Here is a 19584-nt window from a genome sequence, read left to right on the forward strand (position 1 = left end):
ATAAAACACTTTGTTATTAAACGAGATAACTTATGAGTAAAATATTAACTGTTTACAAAGAGTTTGATTATACTAACTTTGATTAAATAACCTCAGTTAATCGTCAGATGCATAATTATACAAGTCGTAACATACATTTACTGATTGTATCTTAATTAATACCCGTATCCATAGTCCTGTCTGTATCTCCGAATCCTAAGATTCACGTGAGGATGAATTCAATTTCTAAATCCGCACCCGTATCTGAGCAACATATCTGGTTACCATTATTTCCTATTTCTCCTGCTAACAAAAATATTTCTTCGCTTAAGTTAGATTATTTGGTGCATAACTAGTATGAATTTCCATCTACAAGTAGTGACAAGTCTTGTCACTACTTGTTGTACAAATTTTTATTTTTTTTTCTCTGTGTGTGTCCTTTACAAGGAGAAAAGGGAATTTTAGGTGGACATGGTGATGAATTATTACTTTCAAGACTTTGATAAACGAAATTGCCATTTTAAGTCTTTTCTTTCACCAAAAGCAGTTACGTGCTTCATGTAACGAGAGCAAAGAAATTGAGCCAAATTAATAAATGGATTTTGTCTTCTAGGAAAAATACAGCTAATTTTAGAGAAAGAAAGAGGAAATGATAACAATGGTTGGTGAACTTTGACGTGATGGTTTTACTGGTTAAAATAAATAGTAAATGGACAATTCATTGATTCTCATGCTTACATTATTGGTAAAATCGCGCTAACTCCCTATTAAAGACAAACTATTTACTATTTTTTGCCCTCAGCCATTTTAATTACTTGGAATGCCCATTGAGCAGAAATAAACTACCCGAAGCACCCATTAGCCAAGCATGCATTGACTTCGCCATTTTGTCCGTGCTTTGACGACCTGTACAGATTGGCTTTCTTTCTAGTTTCAATTATTCCTTTTTCTTCTAGTTCTTTCTAACCGTTTTTTCAACTCTTTTTTTTGGTCCCTTGTTGTCTTTTCCCTTCTTTTTTTGTCCTTTCATTTTCTTTTTAAAGATATTCTAAAGATAAGTATTAGTTAATTATATTTAAGTCTTATAAAAATATATTAAAAAAAAAATTAGAGAAAAATAATTACTAAAGTCACAAGCTTATTTATTAAAATCTAAACTAATAGAAACTATATTTCTATAAAAATAAAAAATAAAAAAAACTTTCGCAAATGATAATAAAATTAATATCTTAAATGTGACTCTATTTCTTATATTTTTTTACACATAAAATTTGCTTAAACGAAAATAAAATATCAAAATAAGCTTAAACTCTCTTTTTTCGTACTTTTAAATTAATGTTTTTTCTTTTGAAGGAATGAATCTGTCCTATATGATATCCGGTCAGTCAGGGGCGGATGTACCAAGAGCCCAGGGTGTTCACCCGAACATCCTGGAAAAAAAATTACAGTGTATATTTAGAGTAAATTTTATGTGTTTATGTACATATATTAACTTTTGAATATATTACAGTGTCTATTTAGGTTCAATTATTTTTCCGAACACCCTGAGTGAAAATTCTAAATCCGCCACTGCGGTCAGTATATGATATATACCACATGAGTATCATATAGGATTGAGGAGTTTTTTTTTGTTTAAGAAATGAATCAGTTCTTTATGATACTCTGTCAGTATATGATATATACCATGTAGATATCATGGAGGATTGAGTTGTGTTTTTCTTAAAGGATTGAACCAATTTCTGTGATACCCTATCAGTATATGATATATAACATGTGGGTATCATAGAGAATTGAGTTGTGTTTTTCTTGAACAAATGAACCAATCTCTGTGATACCATATCAGTGTATGATATATACCATGTGAGTATCATAGACGATTAAGCTCTTTGTTTGCAAAATGAGTCGATCCTCTGTGATATCTTGTTAGCATGTGATATATCATGTGGGTCATTCATCCATGATACCCTGTTAGTATATGACATATATACCATGTGGATATTATAGATGATTGAGTTGTGTTTTTCTTGAAGGAACGAACCAACCCTCTATGAAACCCTGGCAGTATATGATATGCCATTGTGGGTATCATAAAGGACTGAGTACTTGTGAAAGAATGAATCTATCTTTTATGATACTCTGTCAGTGTATGATATATACCATGTGGGTATCATAGAACATTGAGTTGTGTTTTTCTTGAACGAATGAACCAATCATCTATGATACCTTGACAGTATATAGTATGCCATGTGGGTATCTTCTGAAGGATTGAGTTGTATTTTTCTTGAACGAATGAACCAATATCTGTGATACCCTATTAATATATGATATATACCATGTGGTTATCATAAAGGATTGAGTTATGTTTTTCTTGAGTGAATGAACCAAACCCCGTGATACCCTATCAGTATATGATATATATCGTGTGAGTATCATAGACGATTAAGCTCTTTGTTTGAAGAATGAGTCGGTCCCCTAAGATATCCTGTCAGTATATGATATATCATATCGGTCATTCATCCATGATACCCTGTTAGTATATGATATATACCATGTCGATATCATAGATGATTGAGTTGTGTTTTTCTTGAAGGAATGAACCAGTCCTCTATGATACCCTATCAGTATATGATATATCGTGTGTACATCATAAAGGACTGAGTAGTATTTTTTGAAGGAATAAATCAATCTTCTATGATATCCTGTCAGTATATGATATATCGTGTGTATATCATAAAGGATTGAGTAGTATTTTTTGAAGGAATAAATCAATCTTCTATGATATCCTGTCAGTATATGATATATCGTGTGTATATCATAAAGGATTGAGTAGTATTTTTTGAAGGAATAAATCAATCTTCTATTCCCGATATGATATAACATGTCGGTTTTTCTTGAAGGAATAAGTCATTCTTTATGATAACATGTCGGTATCATTTATCCGCAACAAGATACTTTAACTATCGATTTAATCTACTATATCTTTGGAATAAATTATTTTTTGAGATATAGAAAAACATAAAATAAATAAAAAAGATCATATATCAGTTATCTTTTTTATTGATATTATAAAAAAATAAAAATAAGGAGCCAAAAGGTGTGAAGAATTAGATTATGAAAATAAAGAAAAAATAATTTGAAAAAAATGAATTTAGAAAAGGAGAAAAAAAGTAAATGAAAATTACCAGAAATTAAAAAAGAAGAATAAATAAAAATAGCAAAAAAGGTGAATGAAATTAGATTATGGAGATAAAAAAGAAAAGAAATAAATGAAATTAAAAAAAGAAACATGAAATACATAAATAAATAAAAAATAGAAAAAAAACAAAAGAAAGGAGCTAGAATTAAATAGGGAATCAGACTGATGAAAAAGAAAATAATAAATAATATGATTAAATAATATGATTTGGGAAAAAAAATGAGCAAAAAAAGGGGGGAAATGAAAAAAAAAAACGAGAAAAAAAGAGAGTAGAGAAATAGAAAAAAGAAAAGAAGAAGAAATAGGCAATTACCTATAAAAGCAATGGTAGAAAGGATAAATAGTTTTAGAGGTATGAAAGTAATGAGGGCATAAAAAGGTAATTATTTGTGTAGTGGGCGTTGATGTTCTTTTCCCTACATTATTCTCCTCAACAATCATTATATTGCCCACGCAAATAGAAATGGTTCAACATAAATTTTAGCCGACTGTCCCCTTTGGCATAGTTGTTTAGAAAATGATCATTTCAATTTTTTATTTTTATTTTTAATTTATGCACCTTTTAGATCACTATATAAAGATCTTTTTTGAGCAAATTAAAAATCTTATGAGAAAAAACTAAAATTTAGTAAGTTTTACAAACGTTAGACGAAAATCTAATATACTATCTGTAAGGTTAAGCAATATATTAGCGTTAGATCCGAGTCTAACATTATTAAAAAGGGTAATTCTCCAAAAATTATATATTTGCACAACTTTTTAAAAACATAAGATGGGATATTTGTATAAATCAGCCAAAACTTAGGAACATTAAAGTTCGGCTTTGTCCAAGCAGGACTGATTTAACTTATGTAATTGAAGTACTTCTCTATGTTTATTTCTTCCTTTTATTTATCTGGTGTTGGAGGTACAAAAGCAAAGAGATTTTTCAATTTTTTAAACTTCATTTGGATGTTTGATTTCTTTATTACTCAATGAGAATATATAACTAACTAGTTAGGTGAGGCCTGCGTTGAGCCCGGGCCCAAACCCAAAATATAAAAGTAGATATTTTAATTAAAAAAATATAATTTATGTTAGTAATAATTAAATTTCATATAAGTAGATTTCAATATATAAAAACAAAACTTTCATTTCACTCCTTTAATATTTTAACTTTCATTTTGATGAAATTATTTACTTCAAATCAAATGTGGAGTCAGAATTTGATGTATATAAGTTCTGGATCCTAATTTTTTAAAGTTATTTAGTTCTAAATTAATAATTCATACATAGTTAATGAACTTTTAAGACAAATATAGAAGTTATGCAGCGGATGGGGCTGCTTCTCCCTTAATCAGGGGTCACGGGTCAAACCTGGGTATGAAAAAATCTTTGGAGGGAGCGCTTCCCTCGAATGGGTGCTACGCAATGCGAGTTATCTGGATTTATCGAGCTCTAATGCGGATACCGGGCACCGAATAGAAAACCAAAAAATAGAAAAAAGGAGGGAAGATGTTCGACAACTTTTGAAAAGTAGACCTTAAGAACAAAAAATAAATTTGACTTTAAAAAATAAGAATAGGACCTAGAAGTAATTAATTAAAAAGTTTAAAATTTTATTGGAAATTTTTGTGAGGACTACAAAAGCCCCCTGGTTGTTCCTTACATTACTACTATATAGAAGAGACAATCCAAAGAGTTTTGTAGTAATTGGTTACATTGTAACCATTTAGTTAGCTTGCCAACTAAAAAGAATTTGCTACTTCAAATATTTGCCCTTATATTTGTTATTTATTACTTCATTTACCAAAGTATGTTTTCAATAAATCAAGATATTTTCAACCCTTTTTGCTAATACATGGCCCCTTAGACTAACTTTTTGGAGCTGAGGTATGTACCATGATTTTTTTTTCTATGTCTTATTTTTGCTCCTACATCATTTCTTTTTTACTTGGGTTGTCACATCCAATATGGTACATATAATTTGAGCCCTTTAAAATACTTAAAAAGTTGTGCATGGTGATGAGGTCATCTAATAGAAATAACTATGCATAAAGATAATCTAAAATGGTAATAATAATAATTTTGGAGAACTCATTTGGTACTGGCAAAGTGTCGACCATATTTTCTTAGTAATTCTAAAATTGTCATTAAATTTCTCTTGATCTAAATTTTATTTAAAAAAAATTATTTTGAATATATAAAGGTTTAATGATGTAACAAAATTATCCAATAAAAAATAAATCGATAGAAAATAAATTTCAAAATCGATCCTTAAAGAACAAAAATGAGAAGGAACAAAATTATTAGATATATACGTCGTTGCACCGAGACATGATTTAATTATTTAAATTTAGTCAATGCTAATGTATTTGGGGCAATATCATAGTTATAATATTATTATAACGCAAATTTAGAAAATATATTAGATAAAGAAAAAAGAAAAGAAATATCATTTCCTCACATGCATTTCTTGAAAGGAAAAGAAAATTTTTAATTACGAAAAATTAAATATTTTGAATAGTCAAGTATTGAAGTTTATAGTACTTTTTACATAGTTTTTAAATATGTAAATTTTCAAAGACTTACAAGATTCTATGCCCGAATTCACTGTCAAAATTAAACTGTTTGACTCTCAAAATTTAAACTGTGACACATAAATTAAAACTTAATAATTACTTTATTATCTTAATTTTGGGTCCGGATTCAGCACGGACTTCCCGACACTAATACTGTATAGTAATTTTGAAGAAAATGGGTAGTTGCAAATTACACTCCACCGCCTCAATAGTACTATTCATCTTTTCTCTTTTTCATAATTGGAAAATTTTCACCCCTCAATCAATTCAAAGACTACTAAAACTAGAAGCTAATATTATCTCATGTCATTTCAAATTTGATAGACATCTTTCTACCAACTACTCCACTTTCTTTCACCTTAATTTTATTATTTTAAAAATACTTCTAACAATCTATTCTCTATTCCTGTTCACAAATCTCGAATGTTTCCCCTTTTTTAAAGAAAGAGGACTTTTACTTTCACGAGCCACTACTAATAATCAAAAAGGTTCACAATGAGTTCAATCTTATATAAGTGACAAAAGGAACGTTTCCGCTGCAACGGTTTATCTCCATGAAAAAAGTATTCACAACTGCTAACAGCACCTTCATTCACTCATCTTGCTACTTCCGGAACTGTTAATCAGACACGTGGAGTTGAAAAAGATCAAATTAACAAGCACAACTTTATAAACAAAAAATTCTGACTAACAAAGCCAACTACAAAAAAAATTAAATGTCACCATACTGGGAAAGAAAAACCTATACCTAAAACCTTTCCATCTACTCTTGTCCTAAATGATATCTATCAAAGGTATCTAAATATATCAGTTTTAACTACATTGGACAAGAAGATTCCAATTCCATGGATCCTGCAGTTTCAAGTTCTCCAGTTACCAAGCCAGTGAGATGTAGAGGGTCTGATTCATCAATATTATTCACCTTCCTGTTTACAGATGACAAAGTATAATTATTCAGTCACTAACAGCATAGTTAGCAGGGTAAACAAATACAGAAAAGATATCAAAAGAAAAAGTTGATATAAGTTGAGCTTAAATGAAGCAATAAGGATTCATATAGCCGATCCCAACTTGTTTGAGTCATTGTTGTGTCAATATAATTATTTAACAGACACATAGTTTAGTAAATATTTGACGGAGACTAAAAGTGTTTTAACTTTTGGAGAACTTAAAGGACCAAGACTGTTAAATGCATACCTAAGGGACTATTTGAACTTACCCTCAAACATAAGGGACCACTTCTGTCATTTTCTCTTCTGATATGGGATCGGTGCAATTCTTCTAACTTCAAAAATGCAGTAGAAAATTTGAAGCTCCTAGCAACTTAGCAGTGAATTGCAACCCGCATAAAACTTAAAAGGTGAAGTTCTGTTGCTGATTTTTTATTTTCACAGTTTCACAAACAAAGACAAGGTGGAGTTCTCGGAGCTACTACTTAAGGGAACAGTTTCACCATATCAGGAAGTTCCAGGATTTGGCAGTGATCCAGATATTTAAACAATCCTCTCATTTCGTGAATAATAATTAAGTGTAATCACCGGACAGAACAAGAATTAATGAGATCTTCAAATGCATTGAGTTAAAGAACTCTAGCTCAATGTCTGAATGTTTAACTGGCAATAGAGGCAGAGACGGATCCAGGATTTAAAGTTTATGTATTCCTACAACGACCTCAATTTAATACTACAATAATAACTGGGTTTGCAATCAAGTGTTTATACATATTTACTAGTAGAATTTTTAATATATATTCAGTGTTTGAGCAAAACCTATTGGGTTCACATGAACACATAAGCGGGCCTCTCGATCCACCCCTGGATAGCTATTACCACAACCACCTAGGCAGCATTTCCCTGCTAATTTAAGCTAATGAATAAATTATCCATCAGGCTAACAAGGAAAAGTTCCACCTTATCAAATCCCAAGATAAAGACAATAACAACCTTTTTGAGTAGATTATATTTACAAGGTAGGGGTAAGGTTGCGTACACACTACCCTCCCCAGACCCCACTTATGGATTTACATTGGGTTTGTTCTTTGTTTTTGTTATATTTTTTGAGTCCCCACCAACATAAGTCTTTCAAAAGGAGAAGAAAGAGCAAGCAAATAAGTTATGACTCGTTCTATGTCAGTATGAGAAATGCCTATATGTTTAATACTAAAGTGCTGCACATTTATGAGAATGTACTAAATTTCACATGCTCTCACGTGTTTCTATAGTATGATAGGTAACAATTTCCCCCTCAGGAGCTATCTAAAGAATATTCAGAAGGAAATCTCTGCAGGTCACGGAAATCAAAGTGCTGGAATGAGGCAAAAATTTGTGAATACAAGGACAGATATGAATGATCAGCAAATAAGAGAGTTATACTCCAAACGGGTTAATACCACTTTTGGTCCTTTAGTTATTGGTAAATACCAATTTTTGTCCTTATTATATATCTCATTAAGCACATTTAACCCTCAATAACTTGAAATGTACATTTTTGATGTCTAGCTTGTAAATAATCAAAAATTTCCTGAATTATTAACCGTTTCACCGTTTAATTACACTCATGTTATGTTAAACTTGTAATGTTACTCCATATTTGAGGGTAATGTCCTTCTAAAAATAGTCTAAATAAAAAATAATTCCTACATAAAAGGACCAAAAGCACACATTATTGAAGGTTAAATGTGACGAGTCATGTATCACAAGAACCAAACTCAGAATTTACTCATAATTAACGGACCAAAAGTGTGATTATCCCTACTTTAAAATACATTGTACTAATTGAAAGAAGCATGGTTTTCAGTTCATTACCCGCATGTCTTCTTATTGTGGCCCAGGCCCTTGCACTTGCTACACTGCATCTGACGTTTGACTATGTCAAAAGTGTCCGCCTTCTTCATCTTTGGTCGACCAGGCAGACGTTTCGTTGGTGGAGGAGTCACAACAATGACTGTATGCTCCATATCTGGTTCACCTTTAATTGGTCTTTCCAAATGAGGTATGGGGTTAATAGATTCGGCATACGTTACACGGTAACTCTCAGTTGAAAAGTATCTAGAGCAATAATCATAAGGGCTCCTTCCTAGGTATTCCAAAGCAGCAATACCATGGCAACAAGGCAACCCATTAAGCTGCCATTCTTTACAACTACAATCCCATTGTTCAATATCAACTACTTCAATAGATTCGCCATGTACTTCAAATGTGCTCCCATGCGAGGATAATATATGAAGCGACCTTGCTCTTGATGTTTCACTTTGAAGTTTTTGTTCCATCAAAGGTGTTAAAGTCGTAACCCACTGACTGGACTCAACACGCCTAGTATAGATCAATTCCATTATCTTACCTCGTAACACATCAACCATTTGAGTAATTGGCAGTTCGTTCACCTCCGCTACCCAATCATAAAAAAGCTGCCCAAAGTTGGATGTCAAGTGGCCATACCTTGTCCAACCAAAAAAGGCATTTGCCCAGTGTTCTGGCTCACTTCTAGTGACCCAATTGTAAACTTCGGGCGAGATAGCTTTTATATTCTCGACACATCGTTCGAAAGACTCGAGCTTAATTGCACAAGCAGCAGCATATAAATCTTGGATCATAAGGCGTCTGGCTTCATGTGAAAACTGCCCTTTCAAATCGTTATTAAGTTTCTCAGCAAGATAACGGAGACAAAAGCCGTGGTAACACTCTTCACCAAAGACATTGTGCAAAGACTCTCTTATCCCTCTTTGGAAATCAGAAATAAAAGTTATCGGACAGGATGCTGTATAGACAGCGGATTTTAGTTCTGAAAGAAACCAATGCCAGTTGTCACTGGTCTCTTCATCTACAACTGCAAAGGCAACCGGAAAAACTCCATCGTTCCCATCTACACCTACGGCAGCCAAAAGTGTTCCTTGATACTTTGCATAGAGAAGTGTGCTGTCCAGGAAAATAAGAGGCCGGCAAACTTGTTGGAAACCAGATATTGAAGCATGAAACGCAATAAACAGTCGATGGAAACTCGAGTCCTCCTTAGTGGCTATTATAGCAACACTTCCAGGATTAGTTTCTCTAATTTTCTCGCAGAATAAAGGTAACTGACTGTACGCCTCTTTGAAAGAACCCTGAAGCTGCTCTCTTGCCTTCTCTTTCGCACGCCTTGCTTGAGAATAATTCAACTGAATACCATATTCGCGCTCAATATCTTTTGCAATATCCTTTGGCTTGTAGTTCGGAGCAACCTTCAACTTTTCCTTTATAATACTTCCCATCCATCCCCTCGTTGATCGGTACGCAGCTTTAACAGCAGCCCCGTCACATGTATGTTTTTCATTCATTTTCTTGATACATATTAGCTGAGTGGTAGGCAACCTTGATGCATATATGCACCAAGAACATCCTTCAACTTTGCATTTAGCAGTTACCCTACGACTATCATTTTTCTTATACCTATAAGCGAATCCATGGGCAATTGAGTATTTATGCAGAGCTTCACGAAATTCAGCGAAACTATTGAATCTCTGACCCACGCCGGTTATTGTGTTCTCCCATTGTGTAGCTGCTCGGCGATGCTTCTCTTTGTTCTCATCAGGATAGACACACAGGGGAGTTGTATCAATGGCAGCATCAGCACCAAGGAGATCATCACACTGAATCATATCCACATCCACAGGGGTGGCAGGAGTAAGAGCTGCCTCTGATGCAGTTGTCGACCTGCATAGTAAGCAAGCCATTAAATTAAGAATTCCCAATTATGTGACACTCTTTCCTTTATAGTCAGTCCCAAAAAGCACAACTTTCTATATTTGGTAACAATTCAACTGTAAACTTACCATTTTACACTAATGAAGTAATGATATGATTTATAGCCACACAAATATTTAGGACTTATTTTAAACCACAAGTTTCAAGAGTCTTCCTTTCATTCTTAAACTTCGTGGCCACAAACACCTTCACATAAATTGGGATGGAGGGAGTAGCATATCTTTCAAACTCGTTAGCATATAGAAGAATGAACATAAAAAAGCACTTGGAACAAATTGTGTAGAAAACACCACCCAAAGAACTACTAGAAACTCGCCATGCTAAGATTCAGACAAGCATTAAGGTCCATGCCATCTGAGTGCAACCACTGGCGTCTGGCGGAGCTAAGCGTGTTGAAGGGGCTTCAATTGAATCCCTTTTGTCGGAAAATTATACTGCACAAATATGGTTAAAACAAACTTTTTGGTATATATGTGAATTATTGAATCCCTTGATAGTTAAGTATATTCACTCAGTGTGCAAGTTTGGCTTTCTTTAGATCCCCTCGTTAAAATTTCTGGCTGCGCCACTGAGTACAACAACTATTACACCTCAATCCCAAGTTGAACCGACTATATGAATTCTCAACATACATTGCATTTCACTTAGACCTGTTTGTCATGTCATGTGAGTGAAACAACAAAACAAACAAACTAAACTAAAAACACGAAGAAAAGTAAGTACCTGCTGGCAGAGACATTGGGTTCATTTTTCACAACAGCTTCATCATAAATTATGAAGATCTCAACTTGGTCCGAATCCTTGACAAAATTAATCATACGCTTGAGGTCCTTATCCTTAGATATAGTAATGAGAGTCTTCTTATTCCCAGGAAGAAAATATTTTATTGTCATTCCTTCAACGCCACACTGAAAATTCTCTGCTATTTCTTTCTTAAAGTCAGCCAAAACTGTCTGGTCATCAATATCCAAAGCATAAGCCTCTCCACCTGTATATGTCAAAAACCCATCCTCATTGTTTGTCACAAACTCTCCTCCAGATTGACATATTGCAATTATCTTCTTGGAAGCCATTACAAGGACATAAAATCCTCAACCAATTCAAAACACTGCAAAAAGGGAAGAATAAAAAATAAGACTTAATTTTACAATAACAAAGTTGGTGTTGACTATAGGAATCATCTGTAACAATAAGTTTAAATGGACCATGAAAATCAATCTACTTTCCCAATTCAAGAAAACAAAAAAAAACTCAAATCTTTACTACATGTATAATTAAACAATGAAAATCTTTAAAGCTAGCAACAAGAAAAAAAAACAAAAAAAAAACAAGAGCTTACTTAAAACAAAAAAAGTTAGTGTTGGGTATATGAATCATCTTTTACAATAAATTTAAATGGACCATGAAAATCAACCTGCATTCTCAATTCAAGAAAAAAGCTCAAATCTTTACCACAAACCCTCCCGCAATCCGGAGTATGACAAGGTCCTACAGAAGCTCAGCAATATCACCTGAATGGTCTTATCCCCGTGAATGACTTAGAACGGCTACATTGATAAGATTCATGATAAGTAAAGTATTCTACCCCAATGACGGTAACTCTGGAGGCTATATGATTCACCTTAAATAAAGAACTATAACCCAATAAAGATCACCTACACTCTGTTGATATGATTCATCTTATGTAAGGTCCTATAACCCCATATCCTAAGAGCAGACAACTGAGTGAAGTATAGATTCGTAGTTGCACAATGAAATTTTTTAAAGCTAGCAACCAAAAAAAAAAAAAAAAAATTAGTGCTGGCTATATGAATCATCTTTAACAATAAATTTAAATGGACCATGAAAATCAACCTACATTCCCAATTCAATTAAAAAAAAAAACTCAAATTTTTACCACAGCTAAATTAAACAATGAAAACGTTTAAAGCTAGCAACAAGAAAAAAGCAAGAACTTAGTTAAAACAAAAACAAAAAAGTTAGTGTTGGCTGTATGAATCATCTTTAACAATAAGTTTAAACGGACCATGAAAAGCTCAAATCTTTACTACATGCATAATTAAACAATGAAATTTTTTAAGCTACAACAAGGGGAAAAAAACAAGAGCATAGTTAAAACAAAAAAGCTAGTGTTGGCTATATGAATCATCTTTAACAATAAGTTCAAATGGACCATGAAATTCAGCCTACATTCCATATTCAAGAAAAAAAATCAAATCTTTACCACAGGCATAATTAAACAATGTGAAATTTTAAAGCTACAAAAAAAAAAACCAAGAGCTTAGTTAGAACCAAAAAAAGTTAATAAGTTTAAATGGCATGAAAATTAACCTACATTCCCAATTCAAGAAAAAAGGTCAAATCTTTACTACCTGCATAATTAAATAATGAATTTTTTTTTATTTTTTTTTTTAAAGCTAGCAACAAAAATCAATACAAGAGCATAGTTAAAAGTGTCGTCTATGAATCATCTTCAACAATTTGTTCAAAATGAGCCATGAAAATCAATCTACATTCCCAAGTCAATAAAAAAGATCAAATCTTTACCACAGGCATGAGTAAACAATGAAAAAATATAAAGCTAGCCATAACCCCAAAAAAAAAAAAAAAGGAAAAAGAAGCATAATCAAGAGACAAAAAAGCAAATAAATAAGGAACACCCATGAAGGTAAAAACATGTAAGAGCCTAAAACGCAAGAAAGAAACACCAGTAAAGAAGAACAAAAGAAAAAAAAACACATGGGTTTTCAAAAACCTCGTACAGGTCGAAATAGAATTTCAAGAAAAAACATGGGGGTGGACAATGTGCAAAAACCAAATCTTTGGGGGGCAATTGATGAAAAGTGAATATAAATACCTGTTGTAACAATGTTGAAGATGAGTGTTTGCTGGAAAGTTTTGAAGAAATTAGGGTTAAATAGATGATGAGAGAAAGAGAGAGGGGCTGTGTAAGGGAGAGATTCTAACTTTGTGGCTTTAAATCGGATGTGCTTTAGCAATTTGGGGAGGCCAACGTAATTAACCCTAATTGATTTAATGACCACTTTAGCCCTGTAACTTGCTATATCATGTCAAACTTCCCCCCTCTTACGGAACCGCCTTTGGAGTTGGGCCTTGTCCATCTAATTATTCCTTTTCCTTTTTTTGCTTTTTCCTTTTCTTCTTTTTAATTTCTCATCCATCTATTTCTGCGACTAAATTCAGATTTACGACGAAAAATCTCATATTGAAATAAGCAAACCCTATCAAAAGGTAATCTCATACCCGAAGCTCGAACCGATATTACTTTTTTTGCTTTTACTTCTAATAAAAAGGAAATATATACTCTACATATATTTATTTACTTACCTATTATTATTATTATTATTATTATTATTATTATTATGATGTATCAACTATTTAAAATTGTGGAAAACATCTGAGTTTGAGGAATACTTTGGTGGAATTGGAAACATGAATTAAAGGAGACTTGAATAAAATTGCAATAAGGAATTTGTTCAAAAAATCTTTGATGCTTTTCAAAAGAAAAAAAATGATTATAATTTTGGTAACAGAAGATGACTTTATTCGTTTGCTGATTTTGTTACTTCTTTTTGCTCCCCTATTTGTTATATCAATATTACCCTCTATTGAATTTATTAATGCTACTACTTTATTACTATGTGTTGTTTGGTTAATTTATTTCCATCTATTTGTTGTCGAGAAAAATTATACTATGTAGCAATTTTTGTGGGCAATTTGTACGATTGCCTTATTCGGGGTGGTCTTTAATTTTTGTCCTTCGACTAAAATACCCTAAAGTTCTGGGTTCGCACCTCAACTCAGTCGAAAAAAATCGCAAGGCAGAGTTTCGTTGCAAAATTAATCCTACTAGGGCAAAAGTTAGGCTTTTGTAGAATTCCAGCTGAGTTAAAAAAAAAAAATTGCCTTAGGCAAACCTCTGCCGTGATGCAGAATTTTAAAGCAAATTCTACTTCTCACGAAGCGTTACCTTGTAATTTATTTATTTTTTAACTGAGGGGGGTTCAAACCCAAAACATTGGGTATTTTTGGCCACTTTTTTAAGCGAAAGGACAAAAATTAAAGACTAGTGATTTGAGGGGAAAAACTAAAGACTAGCGCCTTTGAAGGGCAATCTGTCCAAAAAAAAAAAAGAATTTTTATTCGAACTCCTTTTACTTGTAGGAGTATATCTTGGATTTGTTGATTATGTTCTGGACGAAGTGCTTACTCAAGGTGACTTGGTTAAATTGGAAGAAATTGTAAGTACTATTGCAATTTAATCGATTGAAGTTGCCGAAAAACATGTGCTCATATAATGGAAAAATCAAATTCAATAAAGATTTGGTTTATCAGACATGAGGTTCACGGGCAACCCGCCTTTCTAAGCTCTATACTATTGTATTGTGACAGTTGAGAGTGAACATATTCTACACAATATGAATATTCCACCCAAAAGTTTTATTTTAGTTCAAAACAATCAATATGTAGTATTAAAACAAGTCATCATTGAAATTCGTGTAGGATATTGCAAAGTAGCTAGGTAAAATACAAAAGGATGTTGCAAAGTAGCTAGGTAAAATACAAAAGGATGTTGCAAAGTTTTCCCTTTTACCTATTAATTTGTATAAATTAAAATATATATTTATGTATGTCTATGACTCTATGTTTACAACTATTCAATGTCGGATTTAAGGGAAAAGGATAAACGTGAGCACCACCGCAGTCCAAATATTACATCTTGAGTTGTAGATACCAATACAAAAAGAGGTGGATAAAAAAAAAAAGAGGAAAAGATTTGTCTTGAATTTAAAACCAAAAAAGGCAAATAAATATCCTTAACGTTTGTGATTTACCTTATATGTGTCTTTTATTAATCTATCGGCTCATAAAAGCCGCCAACTTTATCTTCTAGCTTAAATATAGCTCCTGCATAATTAAAAATATTCAATTGTGCATCTCGCATTAACAGTGGATCACAATATATTTGGGACATATTTAATTGTTTTTTGAACTTTATCAATTACTCATGGACATGCTGCAAATTATTGCTTGTGTACACAATTTTGTATTATTGGATTAACTTAACTTCAAAAAAGATTTATAAAAGAATAAAGAACTTATCTTCCAAAAAGTCGTCTTTCTCCATGTTGATTGATGTCAAACTCCACTGCATATTTCTCTCTCTATAAACATAAAATTATATTCGGAGTCTACTAAAACTAACAAGGCAAAGACAAATGGAGTTTGTTTCCTAGCTTATCGTCCATAATTTGCTTGTCGAATTTGGCTCATCGTTTTAAGAACTTTTAGAAGTACTTGTTTATTCAGATACTTATTTCTAGATTAAAGCCCTTTTATTATAGAGTTATTAATAACACTTTTGGTCCCTTAGTTATCGATGACGTCTGATTTTAATCATTGTGATATTGGACTAAGCAACTTTGACCTTGAATTAATTAAATCTCCCACTTTTAATCCCTTTACTTGTGAAGATTCACAAATTTATGATGATTATCAATTGTTCCACTACTAAATTACTCATGTATTATAGAGCCCGTTTGGATTGGCTTATAAGTTGCTTATAAGTTGTTTTTAGCTTTTTTGAGTGTTTGGTGAAAATATATTTTTTGCTAAAATAAGCCTAAAAAAATAATTGGACCGTTTGGCTTAGCTTATAAACTTATAAGTTGAAAACAACTTATAAGCTAAAAAAAAATAAGTTTCTACTCCAACTTATTTTTTTAGCTTATAAACAGCTTTTTTTAAGCCCATCCAAATAGGCTCATATTAATCTTGTAGAGTTATTTCATATTTGACAGTAATATAATTCTAAAAATAATTTAAATATAACATATTCCTACATATAGGGACAAAAAACACATAGTTCAATTAATTAAAGGCTAAATGTGTTTAGTCATATATCACAAGAATTAACATCAAAATTTACCAGCAATTCAGGGACCAAGAGTGCTACCATTCCTTTATTATAAGGTGTTTAGGGGCCGTTTCCATATAGATTGTCGTGTCATATACTATTTTCTTCACTTCAGTTCCGCCTTTTTGAATAGATGGAAGTGAGAAAGCAAAGGTTATTCGGGTAAATCGATGCGTGCGCTAAGGCTCCCATGTCCTGCCAACCTTCGAAAAAGTAAGAGCTAAAAGCCAAATTATAGGAAGTGGGCAATACGTATTATATTCTATGAGAAGCTCGAAGGAATCGACGTTTCCCAATAGTAAGTCATCGACATATACCGTACTCACGTGCGACTGACTCAACAAGATGTAGCTCGGGATCGATGTAGTTGAGTCAACTAAGTAGAGGATGGGAAGATATGAGACAGGTCAAAGCAGGGGAAGGGGTTCAAACCCCCTCCGGCGAAAAAAAACATTATTTATACATGGTTAAAATTATTTTTATGTATATAGTAGATGTTGAACCCCCTTTGGCTTCTTCGTATGTTTACTTTTTTATATTTTGAACCCCCTTAGTGAAAATTCTGGCTCCGCCACTGGGTTAAAGGTGGTTCTATATAGCTCTTACTGGAGTTCGCTCATACGAATTGTCCCAAAGCTCATCAACTAATTTCACCACTCTTAGTGAAAGCCAAGTTTTTGGTTGAAAGACAAGTTATGCAGAGATTAATAATACGGATACTGAAAAATTAAAGGATTAGTAATGCAAAGCGAACTAAAAATGAGCAATTTCGAATAATACAACACAAATTTGAATAGTTGAAGTGACAAATAAAATATTTCAGGGTTAAAGTGCAAAACTCGAAAATCTTCAAGGGAGCTAACGAACATTTCAGTGGATAGAATAAACTAACTACCAAGTCAGCAAGAAACGGTCTTCATATCCGACAAAAAGAAATGGCCACAACCATCCAATTTTCCAACTCCCTTTATATTAACTTCCATTTGCTGACCATTTCTTCTATACAAAAAATTCCCAATCATCACCAAAAAAACACAAACATACAACTGAAAAAAATTGTCGCCGGAAAAAAACATGCCAATGACGGATAATCAAGGATCATTCCTTAATCGAATAAGTATTCGTCGTAATCAAGTTTCCAATATGGAAAACAATCATGAACAAGACCTTGAAGACCTTGAACTTTTCCAAAAACATGTAGCTGAACGTTTCTCTGATCTTTTACCAAACGACCCTTCATCTACAACAGATTCCCCTGCAAAAGACCAAACTGCCCTTCTTTCGATATCATGGTATCGTAAACTCCTCGATGTTTTTCTATGTTGTGAGGCTGAATTTAAAGCGCTTGTCCTAATCGGACGCGATCCTGTTCAATTTTCTAAACCACCATTGGACCGTCTTGTCCCGGACATTCTTGATCGTTCGATCAAATCTCTTGATATTTGTAATGCTGTGACGCACGGGTTGGAACTCGTGCGTCACTGGCAAAAGCTAGCTCAAATCGCGGTTACCGCGCTAGAGCAAAAGCCAATGGGAGATGGACAAGTAAGACGGGCAAAAAAGGCGCTGAACACGTTGCTTACGTCGATGATGTTGGATGATAAGGAGAATAATTATCATGCAAAAGCTGCTGAGCGCACATGGTCATTTGGTAGGCGTAGTGGAACTAATACTACTAATAATAAAGATAGGACTAATGGTACTTTTCGTGCAATGTCGTGGTCGGTTGCGAAATCCTGGTCCGCTTCGAAGCAGATCCAGGCAATGGCGTCCACTCTGGTGGCGCCACGTGGGGGCGAGCCCACAGGGCTTGCTTTGCCTATTTATGCTATGAGCACGATATTCGTGTTCGTGATGTGGGGCCTAGTGGCAGCAATTCCGTGTCAGGAAAGGACAGGGCTATTGACACACTTTCCAATGCCGCGGAATTTGAATTGGGGCCAGAGTTTAATTGCACTGCAGGATAAAATCGCGGAGGAATGGAAGAAAAAGGAGAAAAAAGGGACAACCGGGTTGCTTGATGAGCTACAAAAAATGGAGAAAGTCGCGCAAAATTTGGTGGATTTTGCGGAGAATTTTCAGTTCCCCGCGGAGGAGGAGAAGCTGGAGGAGGTGGCGGGACAGGTGGCAGAGATGGCGGAGATATGCCGGAAAATGGAGGAGGGGCTAGCACCATTGCAGCAGCAGATTAGAGAAGTGTTTCACAGGATTGTGAGGAGCAGAGCTGAAGTTCTTGATGTTCTTGATCAAATTGGTAAAATGTCAACACCAGTACCTTATTGACTTTAACAAACATTCAATTTTTTCCAATTTCCAATATTAAGGATTACTAGTTTGTTTTGTTACTGTTTTGGTTTTAAAAAATGTCATGTTTGGAAAAAGGTTGACTAATTTTTGTGATAATTACTATAATTCAAGTTTTTATTTGTTTCATAATGTAAAAAGAAAGGAATAGTAGATTGATTGGTTTCCAGTGGACGTTGTCCATTGTGCTCCTGTTTCTCTATCTCTTTGTTTCAAACGCGTATAATTCCGTTAATGGTATTGCTAATTGCCTAATTCGCAGGAATGTAAATATTGTGTTCATCAATTTGATGATTGAGATTTTCCAATTGGAAATTTTTGGGTTTAATCATTCTGTATCCGAAATTTACTACTTGTCTCGCATGATTAATTTCAATTTGAATTTGAATAGGATAGACCTATTAAGGGCGTAAAAAGCTCTTTATCAAGAAGTTCTTTATTCTCACGGCTAGAATTCAAGCCTTGTGGTTAAGAATGGAGGGGTCTCAACCATTCCACTCACCTCTCGGTATTCTTTCAATTTCGATTTGCAAATCAGGCACTATAAGTTTTGTGCTCATATGGAGTTCTAACGAACTACACCTCATTCATTCCGTTTCATTCTTTGGTGGTAAAAAAAAAAACAATCGGATTGTGGTGAAGTGATAAGTACTTTTTTGTCTTTACTAGAGGTATCATGTTTGAACCTTAGGTATGGAGTCGTCTTTATCAGGAAAGGCTTTACCTCCGGTGTGGGACTTTCTGACACAAATTCAAATTTAATTGAGCCCTAATGTGATAATCGGACACCAAGTAGAAAACCAAAAAATCAAAAAACAAAGAAAGAATACAACACATGGTAGGAGTAATAGTCAGAAAGTTATTCAG

The 19584-nt window shown here is 33.4% G+C and overlaps 2 protein-coding genes across 4 annotated transcripts; one reads left to right on the plus strand and one right to left on the minus strand.

The window, feature by feature from the left end:
• Window positions 1-6230: 6230 nt before the first annotated feature.
• On the minus strand, window positions 6231-13497 carry LOC132030584 (uncharacterized). 3 transcript variants are annotated; one of them, XM_059420281.1, is made up of 5 exons: window positions 13333-13497; window positions 11928-12022; window positions 11199-11583; window positions 8541-10424; window positions 6231-6662 (listed from the first exon to the last, which is right to left on the minus strand). In XM_059420281.1, exons 3-5 carry the CDS (start codon window positions 11546-11548, stop codon window positions 6554-6556), a joined length of 2343 nt encoding a protein of 780 aa, XP_059276264.1. In that variant the 5' UTR covers window positions 11549-11583; window positions 11928-12022; window positions 13333-13497; the 3' UTR covers window positions 6231-6553. The 3 variants fall into 3 exon arrangements, with proteins under 3 accessions (XP_059276264.1, XP_059276263.1, XP_059276262.1); XM_059420280.1 differs by lacking the exon at window positions 13333-13497 and adding an exon at window positions 12135-12265; XM_059420279.1 differs by lacking the exon at window positions 11928-12022 and having other exon boundaries at window positions 13333-13496.
• Window positions 13498-17366: 3869 nt separating this feature from the next.
• On the plus strand, window positions 17367-18919 carry LOC132069474 (protein ROH1A). The gene has a single exon (XM_059462817.1). The coding sequence runs from the start codon at window positions 17488-17490 to the stop codon at window positions 18694-18696; it is 1209 nt and encodes a 402-aa protein (XP_059318800.1). The 5' UTR covers window positions 17367-17487; the 3' UTR covers window positions 18697-18919.
• The last annotated feature ends 665 nt before the right edge of the window (window positions 18920-19584 follow it).

Source organism: Lycium ferocissimum, chromosome 9 (assembly GCF_029784015.1).
Source record: "Lycium ferocissimum isolate CSIRO_LF1 chromosome 9, AGI_CSIRO_Lferr_CH_V1, whole genome shotgun sequence".
In the NCBI taxonomy this organism is placed as follows: Eukaryota; Viridiplantae; Streptophyta; class Magnoliopsida; order Solanales; family Solanaceae; genus Lycium; species Lycium ferocissimum.